Source organism: Neopsephotus bourkii, unplaced genomic scaffold, assembly GCF_033783945.1.
Source record: "Neopsephotus bourkii isolate Nb327-2 ecotype Australia unplaced genomic scaffold, CSIRO-AGI_Nbou_v1 NB_245, whole genome shotgun sequence".
Classification (NCBI taxonomy): domain Eukaryota; kingdom Metazoa; phylum Chordata; class Aves; order Psittaciformes; family Psittacidae; genus Neopsephotus; species Neopsephotus bourkii.
Genome location: NW_026900755.1, coordinates 1,115,540 through 1,131,705, shown reverse-complemented (window position 1 = coordinate 1,131,705; position 16,166 = coordinate 1,115,540). Strand labels below are relative to the sequence as shown.

The 16,166-nt window shown below is 38.9% G+C and overlaps 1 protein-coding gene across 3 annotated transcripts in view; it reads right to left on the bottom strand.

Annotated features, from left to right (window-relative positions):
* The window catches only part of CHST8 (carbohydrate sulfotransferase 8), a 180,640-nt gene that overhangs the window by 125,214 nt on the left and 39,260 nt on the right, over positions 1–16,166 (bottom strand). For 2 of the 3 annotated variants that reach the window (XM_061345919.1, XM_061345918.1), the window contains exon 2: positions 12,394–12,617. The exons of the other annotated variant lie outside the window; for it this stretch is intronic. In XM_061345919.1, coding sequence (XP_061201903.1) covers positions 12,394–12,502 — 109 coding nt within the window. In that variant the 5' untranslated portion in view covers positions 12,503–12,617. The remainder of the gene's footprint in view (positions 1–12,393; positions 12,618–16,166) is intronic. 3 annotated transcript variants of the gene reach the window in all.

Sequence of the window (16,166 nt, the reverse complement as noted above, 5' to 3'; positions counted from 1 at the left end):
TGAAGCACCTGAGCTAGACTTTTCTCATAATAAAATTGAAATCTAATTTACCACTGATATTATTCTAATCACAGTAGCAACTTTCAATTTGCTCTCACAACCGAGCTCTCACATCATTCAAAACCAGTTTCTATCTGGTGAACTTCTGATTTTTTTTCTTTAGTTTCCAACAGTTATTTAATTGTCTTGTTAACATGGATCATTTGATTTTATATCAGCTTAAACTGCAGTCTCGGTAGTTCATTTTCCCAGTATGCCGTGTTGATGTAAGGTACAGAGAATTTGAATGGGTATATATCTTATTAAATGTAGATTTCATTAGCATATAATGTTAATACTCTCTTCAGTTCAATAAATCTGTGTAGCACTTAAACTATTATCTTCTCTATAAAGCTTTGGATAAACATTTTGAAGTTGCATGTTGGAGTTCATTAGTTTTTGTATGTGTATATGCAGAGATTTGTTTTTGAAAACAGGCACCAGTGGGAAAGGTCTTCAGTAGTGGTTGGGGTACCTGCCACATACTTTATGAACGGTGGATTGGAGGTGGGTTTTTGGTTTACATGTTTTATGAAATAACAAAACAAAAACATTCTTTGGCAGTAATTATTTTGTTTAAAACTAGAATGCTTGAGGAAGGGATTATACCTTTACCTTAATAGAATTCTCTAACTAAAATTAAGACACATTTTTTACATCTCACACTTCATATCAGGTATGTCCCCAAAAGACCCATTTCTTGCTCATGCATCACAGAAAGCAAAGACGAGACCTCCTGCTCACAGCAGGAGAGCAAGTTTTATTTAATGCCACGTCTAGAAGAGGGTGATGGTTTACTTTATAAATATTAGATTTCCTTTGAAATGCCACTTAAGCAGACTGTGTCAAGATTCTGAACTGACAGCTAAACTAAAAATAGTTGGGAAATTCCTGCTGCAATGATGCTTATCTTTCAGTGTGGATCACTTTGATTAATTCAGAATGTCTCATTCCTATTGTTTGGGATGTGTTTTAACTGTTATTGTTTCCCTGCAGGGCCACCTCCTCCTTCCCTCCCTCCCTCTCCTCCTAGAAATGAAGCTTTGCAAAATTTACATTTCAAATACATTAATTTCGAAAGATTGGTTTTGGTTGAAACCACACTTCTCAAATTAATTATTTGAAGAATAAAGGGCTTGGCTGGCTGTCCAGTGGGAATAGTGAGAAAGCTTCCCTTGGACTACACAGAGTGTTATCAGATGGCACTGCCCCAGGGTATTGATCTACTACCAGAAGATAAGCTTGAGTGGTATTTGTTTTAAACTCTGATTTATCAGGGACAGCCAGTGACATGAGCTATTTGGAATTTGCACTCGCAGTCGTGTTACAGCCTCAATGGGTAGCATGCTAACTGCAAAATGTTTCTGTAGCTCTCAAGCATCTGTTTTTAAAAGACAAACTGCAATGTATTAAGTCCAGGAAATGTAGAGAATGAAAATATGAAGATTTTATACCCCTTAATATAAATAACCTACATGATAGATTTTATTTGGTGAAACATCTTGTATTACCTTCGCCACCTCTGAGAATCCTGCTGGTATCGGCTGTCTTGTCAAGTTATATTTGACACTGACACAACAGTGGCCCACTGTGAAGATGGAGAGACTTCCAGTTGTCTTTTATTACAACTTCTATACTGAGGGATAAAACCCTATAATTTTTAGGACCCGATCTTGCCCAGAGAATTGTGCAATTATTAAACGTGTTGCAGACAGTTTGCTGTTTAGCAGTGAGTTCACTTTGTGAAGTCTGTATTTATTAGTCTATACCAATTTTATTCTCCTTGTGCCAGGAACATTATCAGACTTGTGGATTGACCCATTCTGAGTCTAAAAAACACTATTGGCTGCCTGCACCTGGGTTCCTACTTCCCCTGCAGGTGTCCCACATCTGAACCATAGCTCATCAATGGACACAACAACCCAAACACAGCTATGCATTCAAGAAATCTTGGTCTTGTGAAATTCCCACTACAGAACATTTCAGCTTGCCAGATGAAAAAAGTAGAGACAGACAGATTCATGCAACTAGGCTAAGAAGATGCAGTCATTGCATGCAAGAGATTTAATGAGTGCTTCATTTAGGGAGCAAAGTCCAAGCCATGAAACAGAACTGCCTTTTCCCAAGATAAACAGTTAAATCTGGGCACCTTCTCCACTGAGACAGAAGATGGTAAATATTTCGCTGCAACTAAGACCTGTGTTGCTGTGCTTGCCTCTGATTCCTCTAAATGACTACAAGAAGATGGTTTGTCTTGCTAATTAAAGCTTCTCTCATAGCAAATAGGTTATGCCTTGGAATTAACAATTCGCCCTTCACTTGAATGTTTTTACAGCATCAGTGGTTGTAAAGAAATATTAAAAGAACAGAATCTCAGAAACAATGAATATTCAAATATTCAGAATTCTTGAAATGCTGTCTCAGCAATTCTTTATGAAACATCTTTCATTATAATCAATTGACTATCTGTTTGTGGTGGTATGGAGGGCTGTGGTCAAAGTGGCTGAATGCTGTAGAAATGCCTATAAATCTACACACCCATCTGAAGTCAGTTGGAGCCAGCAGTTGACTCATGCTTCCTAATTTCAGGACTTTGAAATCTAGGTAATGTTAAATCGCAAAAAAAATATAGAAAGATCAAGGGACAGAAGGATGCCTTTGCTACTTAAGGTAGGGACAGGGCTGGAAGCAGAATGCTTGGATGAGGGAGTGAAGAAGAATGGCAGTGTGCTGTCAGCCATGTCCCTGCAATGTGGACTCTAGGCTGCTCAGTCTTGCTCCCCAGGCTGTGTTGTGTGAGACATTTAAAAGACAGAGTATTTTCCCTTACCCAAAAATATAAGTAAATAAAACCAAAAAATACACTGAAGCTGATGCTACAGAAGTGTCTCCCCAGAGGCCTGAAGTGAAGGCGTCAGGAGGTGCTGAGCTGACAACTGTGTGTGGTGAGAGTACCGCTGCTGGCTGCTTGGAATCATTCAGAGCAAAAAGGAGAATCATGACTGTGGTGATGGCATATTCAAGATTAATGTGAAGGGTAAATCAAGTCCAACTCAGCCTTTGAAGTTGAAGGGGGAAAAAGAGTAAAATACACTCGTCTGTACTGTAGGTCTCCAATACCCAATCTCTGATTTCATGGAGGAAAGAAACTGTGTCACTGAACTCCTTTTAGGAACTGTGTCCTTGGCTAATTAATTTGCTTTATGTGTTGTCCACTTTTTGGGGGAAGGACTTCATTTGTGTGGGGGTGGTATTATTTTAGGAGATGTCTCAGTTAATTATTATCTACTGCAACGTCACCTAGGAGATACTCCTTCTCTGTCATGCAGCTTGATACTTCATGCAGTAAAAGGTAACTCTTCCATCGTTCGTTAAATTATGTTGCGGTGAACTTACCTCCACTGGGTCTCAATTAAGAAGTGAAGCCAGTGCCTTTAGAGGAAAAGGCAGAGAACAATCAGAATATACTGAATATATAATTTGATATCTGGAAAGGAGCAAGAGGAAAAATATAGTGTGCAAATGAGAATGGGTTATGTCTCAAAGATTTGTATTTGGAACTAAAATACAATTAGATCATTATTGTTCATTAAGAATATTTAGTGTTCTTAAAAATTCAAGGTGTTCTTTCTAAGTTTGTTAACTACTGTAAATTTACTGTAGTAAATATTCATTGTCCTAACTACTTCCCTTGTATCCATTTTAGCACCTCTGGGAACTTCAGTCATATTGATTCTGGGCCCATTGTTTATTAACATGGTTTATAAAATTGCAGTAAGTTTTCTCTTACATTCTAATTTAATTAAACATTTTTTGTTTAATACAATGCAGTTATTTTCCTTTAAAAAAATGTTTAAAGTATATAGTCTCTCTGGATGTTTTTCTACCAAAAAACCCACAAAGCTCCTTTCATTAAATAATTCCAAACATGAAGAACAAAAAAAGGAAGTTATCTCAACTTTTGTTTCTCAGACCTCCTTTCCTACCATTCTTTGTGTGCTGCATACATTTTTTTTTCCTTTTTTGTTTCTCTCCCATTTACATGCTTTTCTTTCCAAATGCTGTTATAATGATTAGCTAGATGCATTCTGCAGGTGTTGGTGAAACATGGTAGTGGAACAGGCAGTGACATAGTTGGTTTAACATGAAGCACTGAATACATCATCAATATGTAGGTGTTAATACTTGACTTTGTACATTCTTGAGTAACTTAATTCCCTTCAATAGCATGAGAATGAGTAGCTCATAAATGCAGAATAATTGGAATTTTAATTAAGTAGTGAATTAAGGATGCTTCCTCTTTGCAGGTAGTAACATCTCTTGAGTAAATGGATGGAGGGGCAGGTTTCAATTTATGAACACAGTTTGGTTTCCACAATTAGACTTGGCTGCTCACAGTATCTAAATGTACTTAGTGGCTGAGATGCCGATGTTTGTTTTGGGCCTGTGAATGGCATCCCAGTCCTGCTTAAGTTGTCACCACAGTCTTTGGGATGTGTTTTAAGCAATTACAGTGAATTACATTAAATGAGTACAGAATTGCTTTGCTATGGCATAACATTCATGGTATCTACCTGCAGGTGTGTACATTTACTTTTGTGCCTATTTGGATACACGCCTTTTCATTGAAGTACACTGGCTACAATGGAGCAGTGAGTTTGTTTTCTTGTATGAGATAAGCATCACCATGTTGTTTCTAGCAGCCGCATGCACAATTAGGAGGACCCAATTAAAGCTGTATTCAGCTCACATACAGCAGCAGTGATTGCTGTCTATAATTTCTTCCGTGGTTTGATTTACGGTTATTAAGTTATGCAGAACTTTATTAACAAATAATGTCAAGTCAAACGAATCAAGAAAAAAATGTAACAAACTGGAAAAAGGTATGTAGAATCTTGGCCACTGTGCACTACCTAAAGCTTGAGAAAAGGTGTTTCCCCTCCCACCCCTTTCAAATAGCCACTTGGGCAAATGACCGGTTTCCTCTATTTAGGTTTGTGCTTTCTGTCCTCCTGGCCACAGATACACAGTATTTGTGTATCATCTCATCTGCTTCCATGTCAGCCATTCTGACTGCAGCAGGTGCAGACCATCTGAAGACTCCTGTGAATTCAACACTAAAGTAATTCTAAAGCCAAATATACCTTTGTTTGTCCCAATCATTATCTGTGCCATCATTACAGAGAGCTCAGCGCTACAAATCATCATGCCAAATGGAAGGAGAAAGGTAAGTGAATTAGAACAGAGAAAGAACAGGGCACTGGACCATAGGAACCTCCTTTGAGGGATGAGTAATTTCATTCACAACCTACTTTTTTTCCCTCCTGAGGCTGTTCAGTTCCCACTGCTACAGAAAGGGACCGGGTGTCCCCTGATTTCCTCCCGGCCCTTGTAACTTCCTTTGCATATGATCATACATACTCGGTGGCACAGCATATTTCACTTTCACCATCTAGGAATACTCAAAGACAGTAAAAACTGATCTCTTGGCAAAACACTAGACATCTAGCCCCTGCAAAGAGATTTATGAGAAAACATGCGGCTTCCAAACAAAAAGCAAGGACAGAAGCCCTGAAAGGCTCCATTTCTGTAGGTATAGATAGTCAGTGGATAGTGTCTCTGAAAAAAAGGAGGAAAAGAACATATCTGAATTTCCCTTATGTCCAGAAGTGGCAATGAGGAAGAGCCTGGCTGGAGCATTTTTCCCCTTAATCGCCACATAGGTCTTCTGAAGGGGCTGAGACCCAAAGATGGGACTTAATTGTGCAAGGTGTGGAATACTCTGACCCTCAGGCAGCAGATCATTTCAGGCATCAGAGCAGAACTAAGGGTTGTGCAACTTAGTTGATATTGAAGTGCTTTTCTGCACTGATGCTATGAGCTAGCATCTTGTAGGATAGGGCCTGCACGTAACGAGATTAAAATCTGTTAATGACCCTGTATATGTCAAGTGGTGACAGATCCAAAACCAGTCACTTATTTTCAAAAATAGCTAATTAATTTGAAGAAAATTATAAACATGTCCACATGAAGTTGCTCTTCTGTAGGGCCTATACAAGATCAATTATTTGCTTTTTATGCTCTCTTGACTGGTACTAAAGCAGTAAACTGGCAGTTATGATGCTGATACACAAAGCAAGCCATAATAGAGAAGAAAGCCACCTTTAATTTCAAGCTCCACTAGAATCATGAAAGGAAAATTAATGTTTACTAAATGAAAAAGGATGATACTGCTAGAGAGAGGAAGTTTTGGTTAAGCTTTTAGGGGAACGTTAATAACTTTGAGAAATGGAAACACATATAATCAAACACGTCTAAAATGGCATAAACTTTAGAAAATCTAGAAGGTATTCTAAACTTACCTCAGCTCCTCAGTGTGGTATCAAATTTTAAAAGTCAAGCAAAGTGACAGCTGGCACATGGAAGAAGGCTATCTAGTACTCACACATTTTCTGTGAAAAACTTCAATATAGCCTTACATTTAGAATAAACATTTTGAGGTGAAATGAAAGTCTGCTGGTCAACTTTTGCATGCTTCTGTAATTCCTCTGCAAAATTCCAGGGGAATCTGAGAAGCATCCAGGCTTGTTGCCTAGGAATATACTTCATAAAGCTGCCACTCTGAGACTGCTGACATATCATAGTGCGGTTGAGTTTTGCCTGTGATATGTTGCCAAGCACCATAAACGAATGCAGCTCTGAGATGGCAGGTCACTTTTTATTTTGCCAGACACAACAAAGAAGTGTCAACCTCTGACAGTTTTTAAAGCAGGCTTTAAAAGAAATATCAAACCTTTTTTTTTTTTTTCCTTTTTTAACCAGTCAGCACCTGAGAAGAAGTGCTCACAGAAAAAGAGAGGATAGGGAAATCTATGGGAGTGGAAGCTGCACTATGTGAGTGATTTAGCACTGCATCACTCCAGTTTTATGCTGATAAATACATTTGGAATTAGGTGACATGGACTTTATGCCATCAAATAAACGGGCAGTGAATCTGGTTTAGTCATCTGATGTATGTGAGCAACACTGCAGTGGGATTATAACTTCTGCTAGCAATGCACTGGATTTTGTGATAATGTCACAGTTAATATGGCTTCATCTTGCCTTTTTGTAGTAGGATCTAGTAGTCTTTAGGTATCTTGAAGCCCCTGCAGAGAAGCCCCTTTAGAATAGGAAATGGAGACATTTATCAGGTGATTTGCCTCATATAACACAATACAGCGCAATCTGTAAGTTGTATGTCAGGACAGAAAGAAACTGCAGCAGGTTTGGATCCCAATTGCAGAGTCTAACACCAAAGTGTTCTGACTCTTGTGAAGCACTTGCTGATGGTCAACAGGAAATAGTGGGTCTTATAAATACTGGCGTGCAATGCTATAGCTTAAGAGCTGTATTTCCTTTAATAGGCTTTAGGCTAAAGCATGTTAACAGAAACGGAAAAAAAAAAGTGTCACTGTCCAATAGCATGTCATAAATAAATTCTGTGTTTTTCGTAAGCCTGCCAAAGATATGTGGTAGTCATGAAAGCAGAAGAAAAGCATTGTAAGAGACAATCTCTATATATTACTAGTGATAAAACAGCTTATACATGATTGCTTTCAGCACTAGAAATTACTTCTGAAGAGGCCTGCACTTGCAGTGTGGGGCAAGGTTTCTTTTGTAACCACCTGGACTGCTTTGATCCCCCTATAGCAACAGACTGATTAAGTCATTGCCAGCACTTCTTTCATGGAAAAATAACCAGCTTCATAGTCACAGTCAGACTAAACAACAAGCATTTTAACCAAGAAAACAGATATATCATAAGACTGCATTTCCCTCATGTAAGTGCCTTGCCACCGCAGACTAGGAAATAGATCTCTTTCTTTTCGTCCCAGTAACTGCAGACTCTTGGGAACTAGTCTGCACACAGGGAATTTTTTTGCTGCGGGAAGTTCAGCTAAAGCAGGCTCAGAGAATGAGAGCAGAAGGTTCATTCACTCTTGAGTTGATGGAAGCTGACCTTGCACACAGAACAGTGTGCCACTTCTTCTTGAAAAGAGTATCAGCGACCCTGCTTGCCTCCGCTACAGTCACCAGCTTCTTTTGTTCATGATTTCTGCTGATGTGTCAGTTGAAAAGCAGATTAAACAGCGTCCAGTTTATAAAGAGCAGTAAGTTGCAAATTGTGAGAAAATTCCTTCTGAAATTATATATCAATGCTAGTTCATTTTCAACTGTAGTTATAAAAAGTTTCCAGTGTAACGAACAACCAGTGCATTGCGTGCTAGGATAGTATTATGGAAATGTATAGGGAGCATGGAGATGTGCATAGGACTGTAATTTGTGAGTAACAAGGCGTATGTGCTCTGCATAAGTAAATAAGAAAATTTCAGTATAGCTACAATATTGGTATTTGCTCTAAGGCTACCGCAATATACAGTAAGATTTCTATGCTGTGGCTCCTTTGTGGCATCATGTTTGCAATAGCATTTGCATGCTGCCCTTCAGACTGTCATCTCTCCTTTCTCCCTCTCCTCCCCATCACACCCTGAGTAAAGCAGAAAATAAAGATGACAGTATTATGTTAGAAACTGGTAGATGAGGTAAGGACAGCAATCACTGCAGAATCTCAGTCAGATGAGTTTCAGACTTGGTTATAGGAGTACTTGACTTTCAAATTCTCATATAGTCGGACTGCAAAGCCATTTCCATTCTACTCCCTGTTTTCACCCTTTTGTAGCTCTCACAACATGCATCCTTTGAGATGTATTTTACACTTTTTACGAGCTCCCAGAGGAGTGTGTGCCCATACATATTCATCTTAAAAGTTCTAACTGAAAACTCTTGCAGGTTTGTGAATTTAGTAACCATACAGCAAAATCCCAATGCTTTTACTGCAGAAGCCAAATTTTGTATCATGGACTCACAAACTGAAGGGAAGGGACCTTAAAGCTCATCTAATTTGAGCAGGGACATCTTCTGCTAGACCAGGCTGCTCCAAGCCCTGCTCAACCTGGCCTTGAACATTGCCAAGAATGGGGCAGCCACAGTTTCTCTGGGCAACCGGTGCCAGCACCCCACTACCCTCATAGGAAGAACTTCTGTCTAATACATAACCTAAATCTACCCTCTTTCAGTTTAAAGCTATGACTCCTTGTCCTACCCCTCCTTGTGTTGGAGGCTCCACAGCTGGATGCATGCTAGGTTGTGATGAGCTTCCCATCAAGCAATACTCCCAAGACCTTCTTCTCAGGGCTACTCTCAATCCAGTCTGCTGAGGCTCTAGTTGTGCTTGGAGCTGCCCCAACTGATTTGCAGGGGTATATATATATTTTACAGGGAGAATTATTACAAGGTCATTGCATTTCTGTATGGTGTATGACTATAATTCATACTGCTTCTCAGCCCACACCCGTGCTTTATCCTGCGCTCTCCACAGTAATACCACTCTTCATAGATGCTGAGAAAATGACTGTCGTAAGTGAAGTTATTGTCTCTTTAATGACCACAGGAATACCTACTGAATTTAATATATTGGCTTAGGAAATCTGTTTCGCCCACCCTAAATGGCTGTCTGTCTTAAATATATCTGCTCAGAGTGATGTGCATTATATAAATAAAACTACACAGACAGCATGTTTGTCAATCAGCAAAAAAGGCTCTACACCCACTATCCTGGGCACATATACTTTGTAAGCATTGGTTTCCAACAGATAAATGTAATCAAGGTTTATATGCTCACAGAAGCCAACAGGATGGGATTTTTTCACTTGAAAGATCAGAAGAAAATTGTAACTAATGTTGTGGAAAATTACTTTGATATTGCTTTCTCAGTACAGCATCACAATTAGGTAGAAATGTGAAGCACAGGGAAAGAATAAATGAATAGTAACAAATCAACACAAACAGCTACTGTCAGGAGTACTTTGCTCAGTGAAAGTAATGTAAGCATTACTTAAAGTTTTATGGCTGTGGATTTTATACTGGTTTAAGTAGTACATCAAGGTCTCACCATCATCTGGAACGGACAGATAAAACTAAAGCACCAAAGTATTTTTATTAATCTTGTTTCATAAATTGTACTATCTTAAATTAAAGATGACTGAACACACTAACAATGAAAAATCTCCTTTTGGACAATGCAAAATTCCCATACTCCGCTTTTCTGTGGAAAATAAATGTTACTGACTTTTCTGTAGCCTTCCTGATGAGATTCCAGCATCTGGCAAATATGTTTTACTATGTAGTGGCTGCATGGGAAATACAAAAGCAAAGGCTAATCCAATAGAACTTTACCATACAGAATCTGTTGTCCTGTGTAGCTTAATCACACATGCATTTGTTCAATTCTACTTAGGGAGCAATCAGACAAGCAAATTATAGCAGTATCCGATCTCCATTAGAAACAGGCCCTTTTAAGAGGAAGGATCCTTCTCAGCGTGCCAAAAATGTCACTTGTGATTGACAGATTTTCACAGGAGACTGTCTGCGAATGAAATATGTCTATGACTGTAGCTAATGAAATGAATATTTTTTTTCCTGTGTCCTTTAAACCACCTAATAAGTTGTAGTGATAACTGGCATTATTTTCAGAAGCAATGAATATGAGGAGTATCTGAGACCACTGGGAGTTGAAAGCACTTAACACACACAAAAATCAGCCAGACGGAAATAAGAGTAATTGTATTGAGCACCTTTTACTCAAGGGTGCAGTTCTGGTTCCTATTAACATAAATAGTAATTGAATGTGAGAATTGAGCAATTGATTACACACCTTTGGCAGTAATAGCATTGTTGGGATGTTCATGTTTTATCTACGCAGAACCCTGCCCATGGCAATCAAGTCTGTTAAAGTTTTCCTGCTGGAGGCAGGAGCACTATTCAAACTCACTCTTATTTAAATGTTCTTGGGCATCCCCTTCTGTGTTTATATCACTCTCAAAAATCACTTCACAGTATGCTACAATCAGCAGTTGGTGTTCAAGAAGTACGACAGGTCAGGATGAGGGACCAACAATGAAGAAAAAGGAGAAAAAATGCACTGGTTTGGAGACACCACTAGAAATTCCTTCTCTTTCAGAAGCAAAGAATTAACTTTCAATGTAAAGTTACACATTCTTTGTTGCGTTAGAGTACTACCTGTGTTTGCTGTCCATACGTCTTTCCCCTCACCCCCTACCCACTGTCCAACTTCAGTCAAATATATGTTAAGTATAGAAAAATCAATTGTAAAAGCACTGAAGTGACTGGTTAATTCTCTGCTTTGCACAATGATGATGATTCATTATTTCTACAGTTTCAGCTGAGTGGCTGCTTAAAAAATTGGTGTGCAGTTGGACTAAATAATAAACATATTAATGTACAGATTGTTTAGTGGCAAATAAGTACTTAATAAACCTGGACACAGAAATTAGCACTTAATGTAATTATGTAAGAGTTTTCCCTGTTAGGGTTTAGCTCTATTAAAAATATTAGTAATACTTTAAAATCTACACAGTTGTGTTCATTGTACAATGAAGGTGTCTACTGAACAGGACTTTTGTAAAGCACTTATGTAGTCAAAAGAGAATTTCAGTGTATATAAAAGCAAACAGTGACCAGACCTTGGCATACAGGGGCATTATTATGAGCTGGAGTAAGTGTGCTGGCATTTGTCTAGGCTCCCAACCAGCCTTAGCCAAAGAGAAAGTGACTAAGTAAATCAACAGATCTTGTGCTTTCTCATAATTCTTGCGTGCCTCTCCTTTAAAAGGGAAACCACGAGTTCAGTCCTTACATTGATGTAGTCTTTGTGGCTCTTCACAGTTTAAAGTGAGGAGCACAGGAAGATGGTGTGCATCTGGATGAAAGTTATGAAAATTTCAGTGGAAGTTAAGCACATTAAAAGAATGAATCCCAAAATATTGTATGCTTCTTGCATGAGTCATTTATGCATCCCTTATTTTGCATCTCCCTGTCACATTGAATACCCTATACAGGCAAGGGTAGATTCCAAAACATGTTTCCAGGAACTGAACTTTTGGTGGTATTTCCCAATTTCATATTTCTAGTGGCATAGCTGGCAGCAGAAGTTGGTCTCAACATCAGCAGAAAATTGACTCCATCCAGCTGACCCTGCACACCTTGGTGAAGATCCCTGCATAATCAGTTAATTGGTTTTTAGAGCAATTTTTTAAGCAAATTCCTTTTTCTTCCTTTTTTTTTTCCTCTCTTTTTTTTTTTTTTTAATTGATTTCAGACTGCCCGTCATTAAAAAATTACATACCTTTGTTGAGGCAACCTCCATGAAATATATAAAACATGTTAAGGGTATAAGTACAAAATGTTGAACATGAAGGAGTGGGTGAGTCAGACAGAAAGAGGAATGCTAACCTGGTGTCTGCTGATGAACTATTTCTTCTGGATCCTGCAGGTGAATGAAGACAACAAGTCCAGCTGCTCCAAACAGCAAGATGAAGGAGAACATACATGTCAGCCTCATAATTACTGTTCTCAGATCAATCCAGTTCTGACCCAGGAAAAGAACTGCACACAATCTCCAGGATGCTCTTCACTCATAGTCTCATCCTCCCAGCTGGAAGTTTGATGTAATACATCTACAAGAGGTAAAAAAACAACCTAAAACTTAACATGCAGATCATTTTTATTTTTCAATGCAGGTTAGTAGATTTAAGTCCTTTTTTAGACCAAATAACTGATTTCTCTAGAATTTCTTTGGTACAGTTAATTACAGTCATCCAGTCAGTTTCTGCCCCATCAGTTTGTCTTTAATTGTATGTCACTGTTTTAACATCTTGAAAAGGCAATGTAGAATATCATTAAAGAGCACAGTTTGGGAGAAATGGTCATGCCATGGCTGCAATTTACACAAAACCCCCTCTTAATAATCACACCAATATTTGCTTGCTTCAAGTGAAGCATGTGTCGCTTTCTATTTTTCACTGGTTAAACAATATGAAAGCATAAAGTGATGTAATGTGGGTGAAATGATCACAGTTGCTGCACTTGCATGTCAAACTTGAGGAGAAGGATGAACAGCGGGCAGCTTCCTGCTTCACCCTTAATAAAAAAGAGTCATACAGAACTGGTACACTACAGGTCCCCATGATGCCTGTTGAAAAAGCTCTGCAGATGTACTGATTTCCAAGGGAAGTGCTTGGACCTTCTTTCCTGGCTTGCAGAACACACAAGAAAACAGAAGGTGGACAGCAAGTGGGCTGTCTGTGCAGATGATGGGCAGGGCTGCCTCTCCTCTCCTGGGAACTCCCAGCATGTTTCTGGGCTCGGTTCAGTGAATTCTTACTGTTCAATCTAACACTTTCCATTATGTGCAGCTCCAGTGAAATGGCAGCAGCCAGTCCCAGGTGGATCAGTAGTAGGTCATTCTAAACCTCTTCCTGAGCACAGCCCTAAAGCAAATACTTCCATTTAAGCACATGAATAGTCCCACTGGAACCAATGTCCATTCTGGTAAGATACCAAGAAGTGAAAAAATGAAAGAAGGGAACCAGAGAAGAATACCATTAATGTGCCACATGGCTTTATCAATTAAAATAAATGCTTTTGTCACAGAGTTAATGCTGGTCCTGTGTTTTTTTTAGTAACATGAAGGAAAGTGCATTAGAGCACAGGCAGTGGAAGTGGTTACTGAAAACATAACTGGATTTCTTACCAGCAAATCTTTGAATACAAGGGTTCAGGCTGGAGATCAGCAGAAGTCACAGGGGTGGCAATCACTTCAATTTTCTCATCTTTCAATTGTAAATGCAACCTCATCTGAAGAAAGGATTCTGAAGGAGGTGTTTCTTTACAAAGGAGCTTTTAAGTACAGAAAGACTGTGTAACACTAGTTTTCAGGGAGGGTGCATTGTGGAAAAATGACCATTCAAAGTAGTTATACCAGAAAAAGTCTTTAAAGATTTGTTCTCAATGTGCCTGGAATATTTGGTGTCTGGGGGAACTTGTTTGCTTTTCATGGTTTCCATAGCAAGTGTTTCATTTTCTGCAGTGTACCGGCACTCCAAAATTCTAAAATGCAACAAAGAAGAACACTCGTTGTGCAGTCCTGATGAAGTAATTTCTGTGCCTCTTACTGGTGAGGTTATCTAACGGCAGCTGTGGTTATTTAGTGTGTAAAGCAGCCTGAGCTCCAGGCCAGAAGCACTGGTGGATCCTTGTATCTTGAATGCAGAGCACTAAGTTCTCCCTATATATAGGTGAATTCAGCTTTATTTTCTGTTAAAATTGTGGCAGACATTAACTGTGTGGGTTTGGGTTGTTTCTTTTTTTTTTTTTCTTTTTACTTCTCTTTTTTTTTTCTTTTCTTTTTTTCTTTTGTGCCTTAAACGTCTCTCACCCTTTAAAAGTAAAGCTAAATGAAAATGTTACTAAGTTTTCCAGCACTAACAAAGCCAAGTCCTTATTGGTCCTTGTGCAGGTCTATCTGTGCCTGTTGTGTGCATGTGTATATTTTGCACATATATTTAATATATATACTTAAAGGTCAAATACTAACTCTAAGGCCTTAGGGGAGGCAGATTAGGGAAGGAGGATTAGCCTTCAAAGCAGCTGTGTTACAGTTCAAACCACTGCTCCTATAAGCAAACAATTAGGGAACATGAACCCCTCTCTCTGGTTCAGTATGGAATTTGTTTGTGCTAGGTAGTGGTATAGATAAATGGGTACTTTGAATCAAATCCACCTGTGGCAAGGCTGATACAACACCAAAATCACACAATCATTTTGTGAAACCGTTCAGTTAGAGCTTTCTAAGAGTTGTATTTAATTACCTAATAGAAACACTTCCCTTTTTGTAATGAATTTATGGTCTCTGCATGTCCATGGGAGGAGGATGCCACTACCTGAGTTTACTGTGAGTGTCTTGCCCAGGGTTGTACAATAAAGTCTGTGGTGCAGCAAGGAGTGGAAGGGTCTTTCAGCCCTGAGGCTGGTTTTGGTAGCGCTGCCCTTCTCTGCTGGGAATGCCCTGGCAGCTGGTGGAACAGAGAGATTGCAAGAAACTCACCAACATAATTCGAGAAAAAGCAGCTTGAAAACATCCACTTGCAAAGAACAAGGGGTTTATATTCCTTAACATGGAATTTTAAGGTCATTTTTGGAATGAGTTATACCCTTGAGCAAATAAGGGTTTCTAAAACCAACTGTTATTAGCTTAAGGTGCTAAACTGTTTTCCCTGGTTTTGATTTGTTGAAGTGTTCTTGTTTGAGGTAGAGGCAGCATCAAGACAGAAGATCCCTAGCCAGCTTCTAATTAGTGTGAGAAATGCTACAGTAGCAGTTTCAAACAGTTATAATGTTTGCATTACTCTACATCCTACAGACAGGTTCAGATAACTGTTTAGGTTAGATATTACGGTGTCTTCAGGGCACCTGAAGACACAGCAGTAACAAAAGCTAGAAGAAAGCATGTATTGAAAGAATATATGCTTTATAACTCTAAAGAAAGACCGCTGCTTATGGCCTGTTACCATTACACATCTTTGCAAGCAGTGAATATAGAGGGAGTCCAAGAAGGAAAAAGAAAAGAGATCCTCTTTACTCTCAACAAAATTATTACCCTCAACAAAACACAAACTTAAGAGATCTTTAAATTAGGGGTCTAGGCTTTTCCACTCTCTATTTTCCTGTAATTATTTTTTCAGTCAGTTGACTTTAATTAATGTGTCCTATGAGAGGAAAGCTGGTGAATGGGAATGGCTGTTTTATACATGCTGAGCATGTGCTTCCTGAGCCCTCCCAAGCTGGTTGTTGAGTTGCAGGAGCAGAGGAACTCTGAAAGCAGTTAGCACTGGCTGATAAATGTGAACAAATATCCTCATTAAGGAAACATTTGAAAATATCATTTACACTCAAATCACATCATTTTGGAGATGGATGAGATAAAAAAAACCTACAAAAAAAAAAACTTAGTGGAGCATCAGATAACATTTTCTTCAGGCAATGCTTCCTCAGGCATGGGAGAGAGTGGGATGCTGTATGCGGGAGCTTTTGATTGATCCATGTAGAGCCCCAGCATCTGGGAGGCAGGATTTGAACAACTTCTGAGCCTTCAACTTACACTTTGGATTTGCAGTCACACACTTTAACTGTGTTCCTCACAACCAGCAATAACATATCTTTGTAAT